Consider the following 24,023-nt stretch of genomic DNA (forward strand, 5'->3'; position numbering starts at 1 on the left):
AAATTCCCATTAAAGCTACATTATTCTTTCGCCATATGTTAACCAAAAAGCCAAAGAAAAAGCAAATGTGACTGAGTAAAGGTTTTGGGTTTTGTTTTTGTTCTGTTTTGTTTTTTAATAAAGGGTCACTATGGCATGTAAAGGATTTTAAAATGTTTTTTAACCTTTCTGACCAAAATATTGAAGAATATTGTAGCTTTTTTCAAAAAACCTTATTTCTAAGCACAGTCTAACACCCCACTTCTAAGAAACTAATGAAACTGCATTTAGCAATGTTTGCTAACCTCTATTTAGTTAATGCTAGACAAATAATCTAACTTACAGCTGATTCTTTTCACAGCAATATATCAGATTACCTCCAAAAATACTTTAGAAGAAAATGACATTGTCACAGAACTCTCAAAGATACTGTAAATATATTTTGTTTACAGACTACCAGCTCATATACAAACAAATCTATATTTCACTATGATCTTTTTGTACCTTCATGGAAAGATCACTTCAGAATAGCAAAGTTTTTTATGGCTAGACCTGATGTAACCCTGAGCAACTGAGCCCTACCAGTTTTTATTATCTTCTAAGATAGAAATATTACTTCACTGACTCAACTTATAAATTGATGTATTTAACTAGAAAAGTTAATATAATTACAGAAGAAATATCATTAAAAACTCTATCCATCACAGACTCTATACAACACTTTCAATATCATAAAAATGAAAATATCATTTCTAATGTTACTTATGAAAAGACTCATGTTCCACACTGACTATTAAAGAGAGCTTACAATAAGCACAAATGACACCGAAAAAAAAAAGCCAAATCACCATGGAAGATATTATTAAAATGGAGCTCAGAATATCTTTTCTGGATAACATCAGCAAACCCAGAAAAAGTGAAAGAGCCCAGGAAGTTACAAGTTGAGAAGATAGTGCACCTTGTTGCTTTGCCATGAGAGTGATATATAAAAAGGTACTACCTTGAATGCTGCTAAAATATCAAAGGATGGCAAGAGTAAAGAATCATGTTAGGGATGAATGGAGCCTTATGATGCTTTATTAAACATGTAAAGCTTAAACTGTCAAATAAGAAAATACAAAAGACCTTACTCTATCTTGATTCTGAGAATTCATACAAAAGGCAGTTTAAAAAAAATGAAATCTAAATTCTGCTTTAACAAAGTGGTAGATCCTTTAAGGACCAAGAGGAAGGCTTACTAATGGCATAACAAGGTTTTGAAATGCTATGACATTCTTATATGCATACCTGAGGCCTGAATCATTGGGAATACTTGCAACTATTTTAAGTTCTGTAGACCCTAGAGTCTAGTCCCATTTAGCTTTCTCTTCACCCAACCCTCTAATGCTATTTTTGGCCTTTCTATGACTTAACTGTATAAGCAATGGGATAACCCATTATGCATGCTTTCCTGTCCCATAATGCACTGGGTTCCAAATGCAACTCTCAGTTAACTTGAAGTCAGGATTTAGAGAGTTATATGGGCCCTCTGGGCCCTATGTGCATGCTGCCTGACCTTGGGCAAATTACTTAACTTGTCAGGATGTCATTTACTCATCTGTGAAGAGAAAATACAAAAGTACTCTACACTGGGTTTCAGTGAAGACTAGTGGCTGACATAAAAGCTCAATAAATGATCATTTTACTAAGAATCATCTAGTCTATACAACAGTAATCAAAACAGTATGGTACTGGCATAAAAACAGACACATAGACCAATGGAACAGAACAGAGAGCCCAGAAATAAACTCAGATATATGGTCAACTAATCTTTGACAAAGGTGCCAAGAACACACAATGGGAAAAGGACAATCTCTTTAATAAACGGTGTTGGAAAAATTGGATATCCACATGCCAAAGAATGAAACCGGACCATCTTTTTACACCATATACAAAATTAACTCAAAATGGATTAAAGCCTTAAAAATAAGACCCAAAGCTGTAAAACTCCTAGGAGAAAATATAGGGAAAAATCTCCTTGACATCAGTCTTGGCAATGACATTTTGGATATACCCCAAAAGCAAAGCAACAAAAGCAAAGATAAACAAGTGGGACTATAGCAAACTAAGAAGTAGCTGCAGAGCAAAGGAAAAAAATCAATAAAATGAAAAGGCAAGCTATGGAATGGGAAAAAATATCTGTAAACCATAGATTTGATGAGTTAATATCTAAAATATACAAGGAATTCTTACAAATCAACAGCAAAAAAAAAAAAAATTTTAAAATTAAAAAATGGGCAAGAGTTGAACAGACATTTTCCCAAAGAAGACATACAATGGCCAATGGGTACATGAAAAGGTGCTCAACACCACTAATAATCAGGGAAATGCAAATTAAAGCCATAATGAGATACCACCTCACACCTGTTAGAATGGCTATTATCAAAAGATAAGAGATAAAAAGTATTGGAAGGATGTGGAGAAAAGGTAACACATGTATGCCACTGGCGGGAATGTAAATTGGTGGGAATAGAAAACAGCATATCTATGTAGAAAACCCGAAATACTCCACCAAAAAAATGGAAGAACTGATAGATGAATTCAGCAAAGTGGCAGGATATAAAATCGATGTACAGAAATCTGTTGCATTTCCATATACCAATAATGAAGCAGCAGAAAGGGAAATAAAGGAATCAATCCTATTTACAATTGCACCAAAAACCGTAAGATTCCTAGGAATAACCCTAACTAAATAGGTGAAAGACCTGTATGCCGAAAATCATAGAACACTTACAAAAGAAATTGAAGAAGGCACAAAGAAATGGAAAAACATTCCATGCTCATGGATTGGAAGAACAAATATTGTTAGAGATCTATACTACCCAAAGCAATCTACACATTCAATGCAATCCCTATCAAAATAACATCAGCATTTTTTTATGGAGCTAGAACAAACAATTCTAAAATTTGTATGGAACTAGAAAAGACCCCGAATAGCCAAAGTAATGTTAAAAAAAGAAAACCAAAGCTGGAGGTATCACAGATCCAGACTTCAAGCTGTATTACAAAGCTGTAATCAAGACAGTATGGTACTGGGACAAAAACAGACACATAGATCAATGGAACAGAACAGAGAACCCAGAAATTGACCCACAACTATATGGTCAACTAATCTTCGACAAAGCAGGAAAGAATATCCAATGGAAAAAAGACAGTCTCTTCAGCAAATGGTGTTGGAAAAATTGGACAGCACATGCAGAAGAATGAAACTGGACCACTTTCTTACACCATACACAAACACAAATCCAAAACGGTTGAAAGATCTAAATGTGAGACAGGAAACCATCAAAATCCTTGAGGAGAACACAGGCAGCAACCTCTGTGACTCAGCTATAGCAACTTCTTACTAGACAAGTCACCGGAGGCAAGGGAAACAAAAGTAAAAATGAACTATGGGGACTTCATTAAGATAAAAAGCTTCTGCAACAAAACTAAAAGGCAACTGATGGAATGGGAGAAGGTACTTGCAAATGACATATCTGATAAAGGGATAGTACCCAAAATCTATAAAAAACTTATCAAACTCAATACCCAAATTATAATCCAGTTAAGAAATGGGCAGAAGGCATGAACAGACATTTATCCAAAGATAACATACAGATGGCTGACACATGAGAAAATGCTCAACATCACTCATCATCAGGGAAATACAAATCAAAACCACAATGAGATACCACATCACACCTTTCAGAATGGCTAAAATTAATAACTCAGGAAATGACAGATGTTGGCAAGGATGGGGAGAATGGAGAACCCTCCTACACTGTTGGTGAGAATGCAAATTGATGCAGCCACACTCTGGAACACAGTATGGAGGTTCCTCAATAAGTTAAAAAGTAGAACTACCCTATGACCCAGCAATTGCACTACTAGGTATTTATCCAAAGGATACAAAAATACTGATTCAAAGGGGCACATGCACCTCAGTGTTTATAGCAGCACTATCAACAACAGCCAAATTATGGAAAGACCCCAAATGTCCATTGGCTGATGAATGAATAAAAAAGATGTGGTGTGTGTGTGTGTGTGTGTGTGTGTGTGTGTGTATAGAATGGAATATTACTCAGCCATCAAAAAGAATGAAATCTTGCCGTTTGCAATGATATGGATTGAACCAAGAGTGTATTATGCTTAGAGAAATAAGTCAGTCAGAGAAAGACAAATACCATATGATTTCACTCATCTGTGCAATTTAAGAAACAAAACAGATGAGCATAGGGAAAGGGGAGGAAAAATTAAGATAAAAACAAAAAGGGAGGCGAGAGACTCTTAAAGATAGAGAACTGAGGTTTGCTGGAGGGGAGGGGAGTGGGGGAATATATTAAAGGGTGATGGGCATTGAAGAGGGCACTTGTGATGAGCACTGGGTGTTATATGTAAGTGATGAATCACTAGATTCTACTCCTGAAAATACTACACTATATGCTAATTTGAATTTTAAAAAAATACTGGAGGGAAAAAAAACAGTATAGAGGTTCCTCAGAACACTAAAAATAGAACTGTCATATGATCCAGCAATCCTTCTTCTGGATATATACATCCAAAGGAAATGAAATCGGTATCTTAAAGAGATATCTGCCCTCCCACATTCACTGCATTATTCACAAAGGCAAGATATAGAAATAACATAAATGTCCATTGATGGAGGAATGTTTAAAGAAAATGTCACACACATACACACGCACACACACACACACAAATATTACACACCCTTAAAAAAAAGAAGAAAATCCTGCCATTGGCAACACAGACGAACCTGGAGAATGCTGTACTAAATAAAATAAGCCAGACATGGAAAAACAAATACTGTATGATCTCACATGCAGAATCTAAAAAAGTCAAATTTATAGAAGCAAAGAGTACAGTGGTGGTTTCCGGGGTCTTGCAGGTAAGAGAAATGGGAAGACACAGGTCAAGGGTACAAACTTTCAATTATAAGATGACCAAGTTCTGGGTAAATAATGATGAATACTATATAGCACGGTGACTCTAGTTAATAATACTGTATTGTATACTTGAAATTTGCCAAGAGTAGATCTTAAATGTTCTCATCACACACCAAACCAAAAGGTAACCATGTGAGGTGATGGATGTGTTAATTAGCTTGACTGTGGTAATCATTTCAGTGTATACATACATAAAACCATACTGTACACTTTAAATGTACACAATTTTATTTCTAAGGTATTTCTTAGTCATACCTCAATAAAGCTGGGGGGGATACTTAAAAAATTATCCAGTTTAGTAACTTTACTTTTCCTTTCAGAATTTTTTCTCTACATAACCAAAATCTTAAAAATCCCACCTCTCACTTTAAGATAGAGAAAATAAAATGCCAAGAAATGGTGACTTGCTGTAAGTCAAATGTTAAAACTGGAAATAGAACCCAAGTCTCTCAGTATTTTCCAGTATACCTTTTTGTTTCTGAGACTCTTAGTACCATTTAGAAAATAATTTGGCCTTTAATGTGACAATTCTGGAGAAAAGAGCTAGGTTATTCTATTAAGGAATAACATAGCCACACATTGCTTCGTTCCACCTTCATCAGAAAAAAGATAATTCCGGGGCTCCTGGGTGGCTCAGTTGGTTAAGCATCCAACTCTTGATTTCATCTCAGAGTCATGAGACTGAGTCCCGCATCGGGCTCCCTGCCAGCCACGGAACCTGCTTAAGATTCTCCCTCTCCCTCTATTAAAAAAAAAAAAAAAAAAAAAAAGACAATCCCAAAAGCAAATTTATAGAATCAGTTATAGGGCAACTCTAGTTGTCAGTCAATGCTCATTCAATCTTATATTCAATACTCTCTGTAATAATTATTTTGTTAGGTATATAAGTATTAATAAAGCTAAATAAGTCACAAGATCACTTATGTTGTTTGTTCTGCTTAAGAAAACAAATGCACGATACTTTCAGAAAATATTTCATCAAATAATTTATTTTTTAGTAACGTAAAAGTTAAAATTACCTATATGGACTATTCACGAAAGTTCTCCCTATGGTTATACTGGCTAAATAAGGAGTTATTACTGTCAGTAGGTGGTAGATTTTTGATCTTTAGTAGCATTAGGCAGCAAGTTGTAGCGGTTCATGAAACATTCAGATGTTTAGTAGATTTCTTAGTTCTAATGACTTGCAAGACAATTTTGGACACTGACTATGCCACACAATAATGGGTTTCACTAGTTTCTTTCATTCATCCTTATTTTTGGTGAGCCATCATTAAGGTGCACCATGGCAGCACTTCATTAAGTTACAAACCTTCACAGTTCAAACCCACAAATTGTAGTGATAACTAGTTAGCTCTTGGGAGGGCTGAATTAACCTAGCACCAGTTGCTGAGACAATAACTTGAGACCAGTCTCTGCTTAGTGATTCCTGAAGCATTCATTAGTTTACCACCATGTGTAACTAACTTTTAACATTCGTGGAGAAAAGTACTTCTCACTATGATTCAAGGACAGCACAAATTCTAGATGGGAGGAGGGTCAGAAAAGTCAAGTTCATATCCCTGAGCCCTCAGGAAGAAGGATTTCTCACTTTCTTGCCCTCTCTCACACATGCTTATACTTTTCTTTAAGAACAAATGGAGAAATATGCCCAATCCATATATATCCTATTCCAGTTACATTCACCATTCTGTGTCTTACATGTTTAGACATTCTGAAAATGTCAAAGCATAGCCTAGCACAGTGTAACAGTGCTGTGAAAACAGAAAACCTATTCTTTAGTAATTCTTTTAGCTCAGAAATCACAGCTGGTCACCAATATCTGAGTCTTTTTGAGTTAGGAGCAACGGGATAGTTTTGTGAAATAAGCACTAGATCTGGAATCAGAAGATTTGCACTTCAAATGCACTTTCTTACAAATGAACATATATATTACCTAGTATATAAAAAGCACTAAAATGCTTTCTTCCTTTCTACCTACAACTAGAGACACAACATAACATAGGGGAAGCTACTCAGGTATTCATGAACTTACCTCCTCCTGTTGTTTGCCTCAATAACATTCATTTGAAGTAAACACTAATTAAGGGTATCTGCCATGTTTGTCCCTACTAAACTGAAATACTGGAGAAGTATTTTTCTCTACAATTGTTCACAATTTAAGTAAAATCCTTATTTTCTTTTTAATCTGTTTTGCAGAATAAGCATAAAGCTTATTCTTTCAGAATCAGCTGGATGATGGGTGGAATCGTGGTCCACTTAAGGGGTCCAGATAAAGGGTGGAAGGAACTTCTGGCTCTTCCACCAGTTCCTTAGGCTCTCCATATTAACAGATGAGTAGTGTTCTCTCTTTCCTCCACTTTTGGCAAACTCAATTAAAAGACTATCAGTCTCAAATTCAACCTCTTGTTAAAATACAAGTATAAAGGACAGAAACAGCATCAGTGGTTTGTTTTCCTTATCATGTAATAACAAAATTATATATTGAAGACAAAAGACAACAGCACCAGGTACAGGTGCTGTGGAAAAGTCTGTCTTGGTGGTGGTGTCCAGCAATTTAAGCACTGGAGAAAAGACTGAACTAGAATTAAGAATATCATGACTGTTGGGGCGCCTGGGTGGCACAGCGGTTAAGCGTCTGCCTTCGGCTCAGGGCGTGATCCCGGTGTTCTGGGATCGAGTCCCACATCAGGCTCCTCCGCTATGGGCCTGCTTCTTCCTCTCCCACTCCCCCTGCTTGTGTTCCCTCTCTCGCTGGCTGTCTCTATCTCTGTCAAATAAATAAATAAAATCTTTAAAAAAAAAAAATTAAAAAAAAAAAAAAAAGAATATCATGACTGTCAGTATATACTCTTTGGCAGACTATTAGCAACATGTGAAAGTTTGGATAAAACAGGTTTCTAGAAATTTGTTTAAATTTCAGACTTAAGAAAAACCTTCTCGTATTAGCCATTTATTGAACATTACCATTTATTTCCATTGTTATTCATTGCCATGGAGCCCAATTATTTCTTTGTTTTCTTATTCATATTTAGTCTGCATTATCACAAATAAAATAAAGACCACAAGCATGTCATTACCCTTCAGCATTTCCCAATGCATAATTCCTAATTTGCATTAAATCCTTGAAGAAATGTACACTGCAGTGAATGATGTGTCCTTCTGTAAAAAGTACTGTAAACAAAATAATTTTTGGCTCAATATATACACATAAAACTATACAGTTAAACTGACCAAAGTGCTTTTATATATCTTAGGTGTGTGATACTCAATATACTTAGCGTACAGTATTTGAGAGGAATATCATCTTTGAACATAAGACAGTAGTTTAAGAACAAATAACTTTTATAATTTCACTCATTTAAGTGAAGTAGAAATCTTATGCACCATAATTGATGGGAAAAGCTAAATAATCAATGCTGCTGATACTTAGTGCAGTTCTCAAAGGCCTAAAACCTTTCCCAAAAATCAGTATTTGAAACCTGTCATTTTAGGGAAAAAACAAAACAAAAAAAACCCCACAACTTTCAACTATTTTTACTCAAGTACAGGAAAGCTTTGAAACAAGTTCTTCTAAGCATTCTAAGAAAATTAATTTTAAAAGAGGGGGCCATGGGAAGGACCTTAATTTCTAAGAATATCAGTCTGAGAGGTAACTTTATATGAAGAGAATGTCTGAGTATCTCAAAAAAGTAAGGAGGAAAAAAGTAATTAAAAATGTTGCATTCCACAAACTGAGCATAGCATAAAAATGACTCAAGAAGGGAAATTTAATGAAAAGATTAAAAAACTGAAACCAAATTGATTAAAACACAAAGACATACACGCACACATTGCATGAAGTCATTCAACATTACATGCTGGCTGGCTTTGTATTTTCTTTTAAAATATAATAACTTCTTAATGCATAAAACAATAAAGCTCTCAATAATAATCATGAAGAATTCTAATCAAATTTCACTCTAGAGTTAGTAATCTGCTAGCATAGTAGGCCTAAATAAATGTTATGTTAAACCAGGAATCAACACATGCTATTTTCTATAACAGGAGCCATATAAATTACAAGCTCTTCTATGTTTGTTTTAAACTAGATTTGGTACACTTAAGAACAAGCAGTATTCTCCATCCAGAGTACTCTAATGCAACTGATTTTATATCTTTTGGAATTTATAATTCATCCTAATGCTCAATCTTTACAAAAAAAACCACAATAGGATCTGCAGTTGCTACTTACTATCTTCTCTTGCATAGTAAAATTGTGAGCATTTGCTATGTTTCTAAACCCACAGGTTTTACTCTGAGGTTTTAGAAAGAAGCAACTTTATTTTCTTTTGGTTATTACTCATGATTTTAGCTTACAGATTATTAATTTTTAACACTAACATCCTGCTATATTCTCATTTGAGTTGTTCTATTTATCTCAAAGGTAGACTTTATGTATTACCATTACAAAAAAATAACTATTTGCATAATACTTTATGATTTTACATCTATTACAAACACATCACAGGGAGCCTGAGGATGCATTCAGCAGCTTGTCATTCACCACTTCAAGACCCTTCAGAAAGAAACAAGGGGGAGGGTGACATTTTGCTAATGGCAGAAATAAAGAAATGAATATAAATAACAAACCTTGAAGTTTTAAAAATACAAAAGAAATTTTAAAAATACAAACAAAAATATGATCCACATGCATAAACGAGATAGTTTTAATTTGTAAAACTCCAGATAAAGATGTATGCATCTTCTGTTATGATACCTTATTAAATTATCTAAAACTGCGTTACAAAAATAAAGGAAACTACCATCTTGTTGACTTTTATAAATTAATATATTAAAATATGATTGCACCTCTTTACAGAATTCAGCTTTTCCTCAGCTTTGTGAAATAATCTGAGTATCATTTCTTTATTACTACACTTAACCCTATAAATATGCATATTAAGAATGTTTAAGAGGGAAATAATAATGATTCAACATGTTTAGAAATCATGTTGTTTCATAATTTCTTCTTGGTAGAACAATTACAAAGAAGTGTTTAAAGCTTCTGTATTTTCTTCCATAACTACCAGTTCAGATAAAAAAAAAATACTGAATGCTCAGTTATGTCACCTCCAGTCTAAATGCTCACAGCACTTGAAGCTTTTTGTAAACAATATGCCTCTATACTAAATACATATCCCTTGAACCACCACCTACTTAACATTTTTAAATGTAGTTTCAAATGCAGCATAACACCATCTTACACACACACACACACACAGAGGAGTGTGCAGAAAAGGAAGGAGGTGGAGAGCAAGAAATGGAGCACGTTGTTGTTTTCATTCATGCAGTATAGTGATGTCAGTGTCTGCAGCAGCAGCAGCAGTGGCGGCGGCAGGAGCCTTGACCTGTGGAGGCTAAAATCCACTGAAGTCAGTACCTCGCAGGATTCAAAAGAAACTGAGTAGATAATGTTTGAAAAATTGTTCAACTGTTCATGGTATGGATTTTAAATGGCTAACTAAACAGAATAGATTAGTTGCACAGTTTTAATTTGGGTAGAGAGGAGCAAGGCTGGATGTGGAGAAGTAACATAAAGGTAATATAATCAGGGAACTGGGGGCTAAAGAGCCTGCATTCAAAATCGCTTAAATGTAAGAACCTGACAAAACCACCTGGTGTTAAAAACAGCAGAAAACCCTCTTCTATTCCCAATATAAGCTCTCTGGTGATGCAAATCTGTTTGCTGCACAACCAGACTCAGAAAAGTGTTTTCATCATGATTACATTAAAATTGCATTAAACTCAGATATGCCACACTACAACAAAGAGGATAGTTTAAGCCTGATCACAAATTTCATTAAAACTACTTTATGATGGACCATGTAATTCTTAAGCAATTAAGGCTTTTGAAGGATGCAGAAAAACAAGTTGTACTATGATGTGTTGTAAGATGTTAGTGTTTATCAACAAAAGGGGAGGAGGCACTAGATGGCCATTATATTGTTGCAGCAACTACTCTTACTCTGCCCACAAAACCCTCTGTACACAATCAGTCTGAAATGGTTATTTTATGGCTGTTACATTAGTCCCTAAAAGAAAATCCCAAAACTCAATCTATGCACTGTCGAAGTTAAATCACTCAAAATTTCTCTAACTGCTGCCTTCTATTCGTTCTTTTACCTCTCATTTCATATAGCTCCAGAAAATGTGCAAGGGAGCTGCATATGGCATTAATCTGTTAGAAAATGGTGGCCTTTTCTATAAAATACAGCCAAAGATGTGTGTTCAGTTGTGGTCATTATTAGGGCGATCACGTTGTTTTCATTCATTCATTCAGGATTTGCTGGAGGATGTCAGTTTCTGCAGCAGCTGGCTTGACCTGGGGGAGGAGTGGGGGAGCAAATTCCTCCTGGTGCATACAGATTACAGGAGGTATTTCTTGGTGCTCATGTACACATACCACTGCACTACATCCTACTCTGCCACACCATCAAGTGGTCTGAAAACAAGTGCCTTAGCAACATGCTAATTACCAGCTAGAAATATTAAAAAAATAAACAAACACAAAAACACCAAAACTGCAATCCATCATAACATAATCACTTTCTCCAAGTCTAAGTCTTTCATTAAAAAGCTCCATTTAAAAAAAAAATTCCACATACCACATCAACGTACAGAGCTCCACAGTGTTTCCCTTCCAAGCAGAGAGTTTTCCACTCGGTATGATCAGTTGTCTCCACAATGCTGCAGGAGCAGCATCTGTAGCTCTAGCCTGGTATCTAATTATATTAGCTACTCTACTCTCCCTTATGAGCTTTAAGTCCCTGTTTTGGCTAATCTTCCTTTTCTCCCTCAGGACCCAACTAGATCATGCACTGTGTCCCCAGACATAAACAAAACCAAACCAAAACACAAAACATTAAGAGAAGCCGACAGCATCCACTAGCTCACCATTACCTTTGACACCTAACAAAAAAGAAACTTGAGATCCTTTAACAGCTCAACTGAACTGTTAAGTGTGCTTAAAAATGTAAGGAAAAAGTGACCAAACTCCACAAATAGGTCTTTAGAAATTTACCATGAAAATCTTGAGTTGGGCATAGACGATTTTCAGTGAAGTACTGCTCTGATGCATATGACTATATAAAGTCGAAAAAAAGGAGACCAAAAAAAAAAAAAAAAAAAAAAAACCCCCACCAAAACACTATACACTTGAATTGCATACCCAAAACTGTCTCCTCTACACACCCAACAGATATCCTTATATCATAACTAATGCCATCACCCTTCCAAAAAAGAAGAAATATATATACCCCAGAAGTCACAGACACCTTAGGAACTTTGTAGGAAAGCACAAAGAGGCTGTAGATTACAACCACCACCTTATCTGCTGCCAGAGTTCGTGTGCGTGTATTTTTAAGTGTTTCGCCCAGCTCCTCCTTCCCCCGCTACCAACAGCAAACACATGAGTGAGCTAATCAGCTCACAAACTGAAAAACCTTTCGATGCAGGCGAGTGATGGAAGATAAAATCTGAGGGGCGGCATGTGGGTCAAATAAAAGTTGCTTTGCAGTTCGCTCCTCCAAGCCCCGCAGCGACCGCAGGGAGGTGAGGTTCCCAAAGCCACTTTCACACCTTCGATAATGCACTAGCAAAGAGAAGCCCGGAGAGGCTGAAGTTTCCACGGAGGGAACCGTCGGGGAAGACGCAGCCCGGGAGGACGGAAGGGTTGGGCTCGCTACCTCTGCACACCGGCGAGCCGGGGCTCCGTCTCTCAGGTGAGTTGCTCCTCCGGTGGTTCTCGGGGGACCGTCTCGGGCGGCCCTTGGCCCTCGGCGCCTGCTCGGTCGGGGCCGCGGCCGGAGGCAGCGTCGGGCTGGGCGGGCTGGGGCCGCGGGCCGCGCCGGGGCCCGGGAGGTTGCCCAGCGAGGCGGCGGCGGCGGCAGCGGCGGGTGGGCGCGTGGGACTGTGCTGGCTGCCCCGCAGGAGCTGGTAGGGCACCGTGGCGCGGATGGGCTGCAGCAGCCGGCCGGCTCCCGCAGCCGGGGCGCAACCCACGCCGCCGCCGCCCGCACCGTTCCCGCTTCCCGCAGAGGGGGCGGCAGGCGGGGAGCCCGCGGCGCTCCGCCGCATCCTCTGCGGCGGGGGATGAGGGGTCTGAGAGGAACTGGAGGAGGAGGCAGTGGACATGGTGGCTCCGAGGGCCCGGGACGACGCCGGCCGACACGGAGGCGCAGAGCGGGAGGCGCGCGAGCGTGTGGGAGCCGGCGCGATAGTGCGTGCGAGTGTGTAAGGGGGAGGGGCGGGGGTATCGGGGAGGAGGAGGAGTCTCTCGGCTCCCCCTTCCCAACGCGCACCCCCGCCGCCTCGGCGAGGGGGGAGGGGAAGGCTGCGAAAACAAACGCCCAACGGCCCCAACCGCCGGGCCGGGCTCGGTGTGGCGGTCACGACCGGGGCCGCGAGGAGCCCGGAGCCGCCACCGCCCCGGGCATCGCGCTGACAGGGGAACGGGGCAACAGTCCGGATCACGCAGGCTCGGGGGCCGCTCGCTGCCTTGCAGGGCTGCACGCGCGGGATCGCCCGGCAACTGCAGGGAGGGCCCGAACCCCTGCTTCGGGGATCGGGACAGGAGGAAAGGGCCTCGAGGTGTCTGGCTCTCCGCGGATCCCGCGCCACCGCAAACACCGCCGCCGCCGCCTCCGCCTGCTCCTCACTCCAAATGGCAACTGATTCCCCACCCGCACCCCGCCCCCGGCACCGCCTCCCGGCGCTCGGACCCGGCTGCTGCCGCAACGAGCGTTCCCATTGGCTCCGCCGCTCTCCACCAAAACTCGAGAGATTGGTTGCAGACTAGGAGTGAGAGGAGCACTTGCCAATGAATGTGGTGCGTGCTACTTTGGAGGCGGGGCGTGAGGGAGTGGAAGAGTGAGGAGGGGGCTGGCTGTGCGCGCAGGGAGAGGCGTGAGAGTTGACAGCCTTTGAGGTGAGAGCAAGAGTTTGACTGAGCTGCCCTAAGAAAGTGGGTCCGTGCGTGTCCTGCGTGTGCCCCGACACCCAAAGACACATGCACACCACGGTAAGCCAGTTGCGAGGGCTCCACCCTCCTGCGCCGATTGTACAACTTGAGATAGACGACACTTAAGGCTAAATTTACTTTGCAAGTACACCTGTTCTTTTGGCACGTTTTAGAGTTGGAACCAGAAAAATCCATCCCTTCCCCTCTTAACTTTAGTAATGTGAGTTTTTGTGGCAAGTAGACTAATTGATCAAAAGAATTTCAAGGCATCAAAAGCAAGTCTAGAATCTGGATTGAACAACGGGCCAATATTTTTATAAAAGTCTATCCTTAGGTTTGTAGTTATGCTGTGAAAAGAGAATCAAATCTTACGTTCCAAGACAATAACTGAATTGCAAGGGTTAACAAGGAATTGTACATCATTACACCATCCGTTAGATATATTAATGGAGGGCACCCTGTTGCCTTTCACCAGAAGCAGATGACCTCTTGGGAGAAATAAATACCAGACTTAATGTAACAATCCACTGTGGTAAATTTAGTTTTTATATTGCAGTGAAACTGAAGAGATATGAAGATTTTGGATGACTATCAAAAACCTAAGTTTACCCCACAGTAAACCAAGGTTTTAAACCTTATGCAGAAACAATTAATTTAAGGGTCTACATCAGATACTCCCCATTAATTTCCATGAGATAATAAGAGAGAAGTAGGTTATCAGATTAGTTTGCTCTTGGTGTCTGCCCACACTGACAAGCTTCCTGTGATTTTAGGTACTATATGCAGGGTTTAGTTTCACTTAGAGGAGTCATCCCTCTCTGCTTCCTTGTGCTGTCAGTCCAAAAACATACTAGCTTCTGTAAAAAGTAGATGAAACCCAATAAAAATTCAAGAATTGCATCCAGTACTTCCCATTAGGAACAGTGGTAGTTCCTCACTTTATCACACACTAGAATAACAGCTAACATTTAATAAACATTCATCACGTGCCAGCCACTGGTCTAAGAATGTTTTATGTGTTAACTCATTTAGCTTTACTATAATCCACAAGGTAGATAGTATTATTATCCCCATTATGTTCTCAGCTAAAGCACAAAAAAGTTAAATATCTTGCTTGAGATAACGTAGCTAGTAACTGGGGAGCTAAGAATCCAACCTGGGTGAACTAACTTGAATCTGTGAGTAAGCTCCCTATTCTAGCACATCACAGCCTAAAGCTGTGGACTACATGATTGGTAGAGTATTTACAACGGTCCATGAATGTCCTGTGTGAGATAAGTTCCAATTAGTTCAAAAGAAATTTTACAAGTGAAGATAGCCCACTACCTATGTTTTTCTTTCCATGATAACAGTGTATTTTAGTTATACATAAAGTAAATACTCTCAAATTTGGTGTAATTGATCTATTACGTTAGTTTTTCCACCTGAAATTAAAGACTCTTCATTAATTAGGAAATTGCATTCTTTCATGAGGAAAAAGTAAGTGTCTTCTTTGCAATGACTTTTTTAGAATATCAAAAACAAAAACCTTGACAGATTATAATATATGAAGTTTTAAAAAAAAGGCTGGTAAATTACTAAGTTGTTGATTTGATTACAGCATAGTTTCATTATAGAAATGTCCTTTCTGGCCACTCCTAAATATAAGTATGGAACGACCTAAACACATTAGATTACAATAATTCTAAATTTATACCAAGCCACAGTCATAATGATCAATTCTTGATTTGGATCTTAAAACCACAGACCTAACCATATTTTAAAGGCTTTCTATGTCTTTCAGATCTACCATGGCCAATTAAACCAGGCATCTAAAGCAAATCTAAACGACCCCCACACAGAACTACTATGATCTTAAAATCCTATTTTCAGTTACTTAAAAGTCATCATGACCTATTTAGCAAAGAGAAGCTGATTGAACATCCAAAGAAATCTTGGCCGTCTCTTAAACCTTTGTTCTCATGAAATAAGTACTGATCTTCATGGAGATCTTTGGAGAATTCAATCTCTAAACAAATCAAAGGTGGGCTAAAATAAACTAAACCCTACTTTCAAATGTCCATTTGTTGAGTTCTTAATAATGTTTTATTCTTATCAAGGATGGGAGTGGGCTATCAGGGAATACCAGAAACTTTAGAAAAATGTTCTCCTCAGTAAATTAGAAAACCCTTAGAAGGGGTGTGGATTGCTTGGCTAGCAGGGCACTGTTACACTACTGTGCTAGCTATGGGATAGAAAGGTCCAGGGCAGTGTTATACACAAATAATGAATCATGGAACACTACGTCAAAAACTAATGATGTGCTATATGGTGACTAACATAACAAAATGTTAAAAAGTCCAGGGCAGATTATTTCTATTGGTTGAATATAAGTGGGACAATCTCTGGAAGTTCTATATGAGCCTTAATGTTAGCAATGACCTCTTTCCTATGTTGCCTTGACTAGAAGAAAACAACATTGAAAAAACAATTTGACGGCATAGGAACTAACTTTGTTCTCAGGAGACATATCTTGGCTATGTGTGAGACAGAAATCCACCATTAGCTCATCTAAGGTAGAGTGAGATAGAGTTCTATTATATTTACTTCTTAGTTCTTAAACAGTAATGGGCATATTTTAGATTAAGTTAAAACTTGGAATCACTGGCTTCATATGGTTAATATGCAGCCCCATGTGGAGAGAAAATGAGGTAAAGAAGCATTGGACCTACAGAGCTATCAAGCCTGCCTTTTCTGGTTTCATCCAGGTTTGTCAGGCTGCACATCCAAGGTTCATCCAAATCTAAGAGGCAGGCCAGGCTGTCAGTATTAGCAATGAGGTCATGGCTGAGAGAGAACACTAAACAGATCTGCACTGATGTTCATCTTAAGCTGATTAAACTCTCTTGTAGGTGGATTCTTTATAGCAACAACAAAAAAAGCCTTGCCTGAATTTTTGTCCCTGGCAGATGCTTACAGTAATACTCCTTACTGCTTGTGACAGCCTACGTGCGCCTTTGCACTAGGTGTTCCCTCTGCCTGAAAAGTTCTTGCCCCAGATACCCACATGGCTTGCTCCTTCATTTCCACCAGCTCTTTACTCAGATGTCACCACCATCACGATGAGAGCTTTTCTGAAAACCCTTGTTAAAATTGCAAGCACTCCTAGGCATTTCCTATTCTCTATCCTACTTTTTTTTTCCCCCAGAAAACCTATCACAATCCAACCTACTATATATAATAATTATTTTTTGTTCTGTCTGTCTAGAATATAAGAGCTACGAAAGCAAGACTTTTTATTTTATAACTGCTGAATCTTCACAACAGTGCTTGGTACATGGTAGACAATCAATATTTGCTCAATATTGTTGAAGACTGGCAAATTTTAACCAATGCTTGTTGAACCAAAACTGTACCTTTTGTCAGAAAAATATATATAACCATGGGTAGATCTGCTGAAAAGATATAGCCACAGAGTAGAAAAATGTTCCATGTGGCTCCTATAAACCATACAGATATTTGCATTGGAGTTGGTGTTCAAAAAGAAAGCATATTTTGTATTCTGGTCTTTATACAGGCAAAGTGAGAAGTATTAGTCCTCGTGGATGTTGGAGGCTCATGAGAGGTTGGAAATGTACAGTGAAATTGGTGATGGAGAAACAGGCAGTTGAAATTTGCAGGAAAAAGGAATAACCAAGTGAAATTGACAGAGAAACAGGGTTGAGGTCAGTTAGGGGTTGACATCTGCTGATTTCTAGTCCTCTCTCACTGTTAGGAACAGTTATTCCCAAGAGGCCTGTATAAAGGAACTGAAAAAAAATTGTATTTAAGTAGAAAGCAACATTTCATGTAAATAATAAAAATTTTGCTTTGTTTCTTTTTCCCTAGCTTTATTGAGATATAATATAAGATTGTGTAAGTTTAAGGTGTACAATGTAATGCTTTTGCACTATACAGGTCTATAGTGCAAATGATTAACACAATAAGGCAATAAGGTTATTTAACATCCCTTACCTCACATAGTTACATTTATGTATGTGGTGAGAACTTTTAAAATCAATTTTCTTAGCAACTTTCAAATATACAATATAGTATTATTAACTACAGTCACCTCACTGTACATTATAGCTCCAGAATTTATTCATTTTTATAATTGGAAGTCTGTATCTTTTGACCACCTTCACCAATTTCCCTCACTCCCCACCCACCTGCCCTTGGTGACCACCGATCTGTTCTCTGTTCCATAAGTGTTTGTTTGTTTGCTTAAGATTCCGCACATAAGAGAATATATAGTATTTGTCTTTCTGCATCTGACTTATTTCACTTAGCAAAATGGCCTCAAGTTTCATCCACGTAATCACAAATGGCAGGATTTTTTCTTTTTTATGACTAAATAATATTACATTGTATTATGTGTATGTTATATTGATATATGTTTCCATGCCTTAGCTATTGTAAATAATGCTGCAGTGAACATGGTTCATGAACCTCTTGCAATGAACCTCTTTGAGATACTCATTTCATTTTCTTTGGATATATATCCAAAAGTGGGATTTTATATGGTAGTTCTACTTTTAATTTTTTGAGGAATTTCCATACTGTTTTCCATAGTGGCTGTACCACTCTGTTTTCACCAACAGTGCTCAAGGGTTCCCTTCTCTCACATTCTCTCTAGCACTTGTCATCTCTTGTCTTTTCTGAAACAGAAATTCTAACAAGTATGAGGTGGTTTCTCATTGTGGTTTTGACTTGGCATTTCCCTGATGATGAATGATGTTGAGCATCTCTTCATGTACCTGCTGACCATGTGAATATCGTTTTTGGAAAAAGTATCTTTTTAGGTCCTTTGCCCATTTCCTTTGCTGTGCAGAAGGCTTTTTAGTTTAACGTAATTCCACTTGTTTGTTTTTACTTTTGTTTCCTGTACTTTGGGCATCATATCCATAAAATCCTTGCATAGGGAAAACTGTGCTTTGTTTCTAAAAGAAGTTCAAAAGAAGCAATAGAAATAGGGGGTATTTTATTTTTAAAGAGTAAATATCAAAAGAGTAAGTATGTAATTATTCCTACAAGGATAGAAAATAGTGATGGGAACCACCAGTTTTTCAGCTTTCATTTCCACAGCAATTTCTATAGCCAACAATGATGCCAGGGGCACATTCCCTAAGCTGATATATAAGTTGACTTTTATCATTTAACTAAAAGACTATATTGTACAAAGCTAGGACATTTAGAGGCTAAAGATGTGGGGACCAAAAAACCTGCAAATATTCTCTTTCCAGGCTGTGGCATTCCGTTTGCTTTAGTTCCAAACATGGTGTCAACAATGCACGAGAGCAGTAGTAATCCTGTGTATGCTTGATTATCATAGTGTTATTTTGTCTTTTTATGAGACTTTAGAGTGATCAAAATGTGTTCTGGATTAGTTTCCTCTTATGTGTCTGCATTTTACTTTTTACTACATGAGTGAGTTGAGGCACTGTCGTTAAGGTACAATCAATTCATCAGCAGTGCTTGATGAGAGAAGTTTCTTTTATTATTTTAAGCTTTGGGTAGCACACAATTTTCAGTGTCCTACTCACCATCCTATTGAAAAGGCCTTCACTAATACATCTAATTGGCCTATATGAAGATTTAATAGCACATCACTAGCAGCAGGCCTCATCAAGTTCCTTATTAAATGTCTTCAGTGTGTCAGACACTTGTATACTCTGTAGGGCACATCTGTTCTCACACTTTGGTCAATTGTAGTCTATCGGAGGCAAAAAGCCATGCCTACAAATCAAGGTAAAAATGATGTCTAAACATGTCTTCTAGAGGAGAGATGTAAATAAAATAATATGGAAGTGTTGGGAGGGAAAGACCACTTTTGAGGAAAGGCATCAGGAAGAAGAAGATGAGTAAGTCTTGTCATTAGGAAGACACAGGATATGTTAGGAGACAATTGGACCGCCTACCTTGACTGATTGTTAATGAAAGAAAAACCTAGATCTGTTGATGACCGGCCATGGAGGTTGGTAGGTGAGGCTTGTACTTTATATAGAGTATGCAGTGAGGAGCCGTCAGATTCTTGAGTGGGTGGGGAGAACATGAATGGAGCTGTGCTTCATGAAGATTGACGCAAGGATATTTTTTAACCTGGATCGGAGACTGCATACTGGAAGACGATTTAGCAGACTTGGACAATAATCCACATGAGTTTATGTAATGAGAGGTACGGGAATGACAGAGGATGTGGAGAGGAGGAAAAGATGAAAGTGATGGACGTTCTCAGCTGATAGACCTTGAAAGTAGGTCAGACAACTCTGAAGCTTCAGGATTGTAATGCTGATAGGATACTAGTGGCTTGAACAGGGCAGCCAAAAAAACAAGTAGGTTTGGTGAGAAGATAATTATGAATTCAGCTATAAATAAGAGAACCAGAGGATATTCAAGCAGAGGTAATCTTTTCTTTGTCTTATTAAGATATAACTGACACACAGCATTGTATAAATGTAAGGTATAGAGCATAAAGATTGGATTTACAAATATGTATTTCAAAATGATTACCACAATAAGTTTAACACTGATCATCTCATATAGATACAAGGAAAAAAAAGAGGAAAAAAATGTTTGAAGGTAGTTTTTAAATGATAGCAAAGTTGAGAACAGCAGAGATGTGGATTTTGGGGTATTCACATATATATGGTATTTGAAGCCAGGGGCACAAATGAAGTTGACAAGGGAGAAAAATGTAGAAATAAAGGACAAGAGGATGAAGGACAAAATTAACTGGGAAAGAAGGCAGAAAGGAAGCCCTCCTTAATAAAATGGAGAGTGTTTGGTGTTTTTGAAGATACGTTTGGTGGGAGGGGGAGGAGAGAGAGGAGTCTGACAGTATGTTCAGTTCTGCAAGATGATTATTTTATGTCTTATCCCTTTTTTTCAATCATCCAAAATCGTCCCCACACCTGCCTCTCCTGGTACAACTCCAGCATATTCCTACCATCAAGTCTAGAAATCTTTTGACATTTGGCCCAATTTCTCTTTCCTTTCTATTACAAGTGATGCATTTTCCCCTCTCTTACCAGAAGCCATTTCCTCTACTTGTGATTAAAATTCCTTCCTTTCTTCCCCTCCCTCTTGTTCATCATCCAATGCTTGAATATTCCCAAATATGTATGAATAAGCTCCATTGGAACAGTTTTAAAAAGCAAAACAAAGATTCTTGCTTTATCCCTTTCCATCTGCAGCCCTAATTCCCTGATCCCTTCACAGCAATGCTTCTTGAGAACATTGTCTGCAAGTTAGCACGAATTTCCTGTTCAGTGTACTTTAATCTGGCTTCTACCTGCACATGCCACTGAGAACTGCTAATCAATGTAGTCAACAGCCTCCATATTGCCAGACCCAATCAATATTCCTTGGAGCTCATCCTAATCCAACTTTTAGCAGTTTTCAACATAGTTGGTCAGGCTCAACTTCTTGACAAAAGATCTCTTCTATTGGAGTCTAACTACAACTGCCTGGTCTGCTTGCTTGCTTGCTTGCTTAACTCCTACTTAATTCCAGTGTAGTTAACATATAGTGTTATATTAGTTTCTGGTGTACAATGAGTCAACAATTCTATACATTACTCAGTGCTCATTATGATAAGTGTACTCTTTAATCCCTATCACCTATTTCACCCATCCCCCCACCTACCTCTCCTCTGGTAACCATCCATTTGTTCTGTGTAGTGAAGAGTCTGTTTTTTGGGCTGTCTTTTTTAACCTTTGTTCGCTGTTTTGTTTCTTAAATTCCACATATGAGTGAGATCACATGGTATTTGTCTCTCTGACAGAGTGAATTATTTCATTCAGTATTATATTCTCTAGCTCTATCTATGTTGCAAATGGCAAGATTTTGTTCTTTTTTAATGGCTGAATAATATTCCATTACACACACACACACACACACACACACACACTACACTTTCTTTATCCATTCCTCTGTCAATGGATACTTGGGCAGCTTCGATTGTTTCACTATTGTAAATAATGCTGCAATAAACGCAGGGGTGCATGTATCCTTTCAAATTAGTGTTTTCATATTCTTTGGGTAAATACCCAGCAGTGTGATTACTGGATCATAAGGTAGTTCTATTTTTAATTTTTTGGAGGAACCTGAATACTGTCTTCCACAGTGGCTGCACCAGTTTGCATTCCCACCAACAATGCATGAAGGTTTCTTTTTCTCCACATAGTCATCAACACTTGTTTCTTGAGTTTATGATTTTAGCCATTCTGGCAGGTGTGAGGTGATCACTCATTTTAGTTTTGATTTGCATTTCCCTGATGAATGACGTTGAGCATCTTTTCATGTGCTTGTTAGCCATCTGTATGTCTTCTTTGGAGAAATGTCTGTTCATGTCTTCTGCCCATTTTTTATTTGGATTATCTGTTTTTTGGGTGTTGAGTTTTATTAAGTTTTTTATAGATTTTGGATACAACCCTTGATGGGATATGTCGTTTGCAAATATCTTCTCCCATTTGGTAGATTGTCTTTTAGTGTTGTTGGTTGTTTCCTTTGCTGTGCAGATGCTTTTTATTTTGATGTAGTCCCAATAGTTTATTTTTGCTTTTGTTTCCCTTGCCAGAGGAGACATACCTGAAAAGATGTTGCCATGGCCAATGTCAGAGAAATTACTGCCTGTCCTCTCCTCTCTAGGATTTTTATGGTTTCAGGTCTCACATTTAGGTCCTTAATCCATTTTGAGTTTACTTTTGTGTATGGTGTAAGAAAGTGGTCCAGTTTCATCCTTTTGCATGTAGCTGTCCAGTTTTCCCAATACCATTTGTTGAAGAGTTTGTCTTTTCCCATTGCATATTCTTGCCTCTTTCATTGAAGATTTATTGACCATATAATTGTGAGTTTGTTTCTGGGCTTTCTGTTCTGTTCTATTAATCTATGTGTCTGTTTTTGTGCCAGTAGCATACTATTTTGATTATTACAGCTTTGTAATATAATGAAGTCTGGAATTGTGATGTTTCCAGCTTTGCTTTTCTTTTTCAAGATTGCTTTGGCTACTTGGGTCTTTTCTGATTCTTTTCTGATTTTAGGGTTGTTTGTTCAAGTTCTATGAAATATGCTCTTGGTATTTTGATAGGGATTGCTTAAATCTGTGGATTGCTTTTGGTAGTATAGACATTTTAACCATATTCTTCCAATCCATGAGCATGGAATGTCTTTCTTTGTGTCATCTTCAATTTCTTTCATCAGTGTTTATAGTTTTCAGAGTATAGGTCTTGTGCCTCTTTAAGTTTATTCCTAGGTATTTTATCATTTTTGGTGCAATTGTAAATAGGATCTATTCCTTAATTTCTCTTTGCTGCTTCATTAGTGTATAGAAATGTTATGGATCTTTGTACATTGATTTTGTATCCTGTCACTTTATCAAACACATTTATCAGTTCTAGTAGTTTTTTTGGTGGAGTCTCAAGAGTTTTTTATACATAGTATCCTGTCCTTTGCAAATAGTGAAAGTTTTACTTCTTCCTTACCAATTTGGATGCCTTTTATTCCTTTTCCTTGTCTGATTGCTGTGGCCAGGACTTCCAGTATTATGTTCAATAAAAGTGGTGAGAGTGGACATTCTTGTCTTATTCCTGACCTTAGGGGAAAAGCTCTCAGTTTTTCCCCATTGAGTGTGATGTGAGCTGTGGGTTTTTCATATAAGGCTTTATTATGTTGAAGTATGTTCTCTCTACACCTATTTTGTTGAGGGTTTTTATAATAAATGGATGTTGTACTTTGTCAAATGCTTTTTCTGCATCTACTGAAATTATCCTATGGTTTTTATCCTTTCTCTTATCCCTGTGATGTATCATGTTGATTGACTTGTGAATATTGAACCACCCTTGCATCCTGGTAATAAATCTCACTTGATCGTGGTGAATGATTTTTTTTAATGTATCGTAGGATTTAGTTTGCTAGTATTTTGTTGAGGATTTTTGCTTCTGTGTTCATCAGAAATATTGGCCTGTAGTTCTCTCTCTCTCTCTTTTTTGTGTGTGTGGTACCTTTATCCAGTTTTGGTATCAGAGTAAGGCTGGCTTCAT

General features: G+C 38.2%; 1 protein-coding gene and 1 long non-coding RNA gene across 4 annotated transcripts in view; one reads left to right on the forward strand and one right to left on the reverse strand.

The window, feature by feature from the left end:
• The window catches only part of GLCCI1 (glucocorticoid induced 1), a 101,926-nt gene extending 88,263 nt beyond the window's left edge, over positions 1-13,663 (reverse strand). For 2 of the 3 annotated variants that reach the window (XM_087861048.1, XM_045793178.2), the window contains exon 1: positions 12,692-13,270. In XM_087861048.1, coding sequence (XP_087717174.1) covers positions 12,692-13,139 — 448 coding nt within the window. In that variant the 5' untranslated portion in view covers positions 13,140-13,270. Of the gene's footprint in view, positions 1-12,691 lie in introns of all 3 variants that reach the window. The other variant, XM_087861047.1, reaches the window with a different exon arrangement.
• A 33-nt stretch (positions 13,664-13,696) lies between these two features.
• The window catches only part of LOC148110408 (uncharacterized), a 157,293-nt gene continuing 146,966 nt past the window's right edge, over positions 13,697-24,023 (forward strand). The window contains exon 1 of the long non-coding RNA XR_015724004.1: positions 13,697-14,025. This is a non-coding gene — a long non-coding RNA (uncharacterized LOC148110408). The remainder of the gene's footprint in view (positions 14,026-24,023) is intronic.

This window comes from Ursus americanus, chromosome 3 (assembly GCF_024610735.1).
Source record: "Ursus americanus isolate L20-20 chromosome 3, mUrsAme1.1.p, whole genome shotgun sequence".
Classification (NCBI taxonomy): Eukaryota; Metazoa; Chordata; class Mammalia; order Carnivora; family Ursidae; genus Ursus; species Ursus americanus.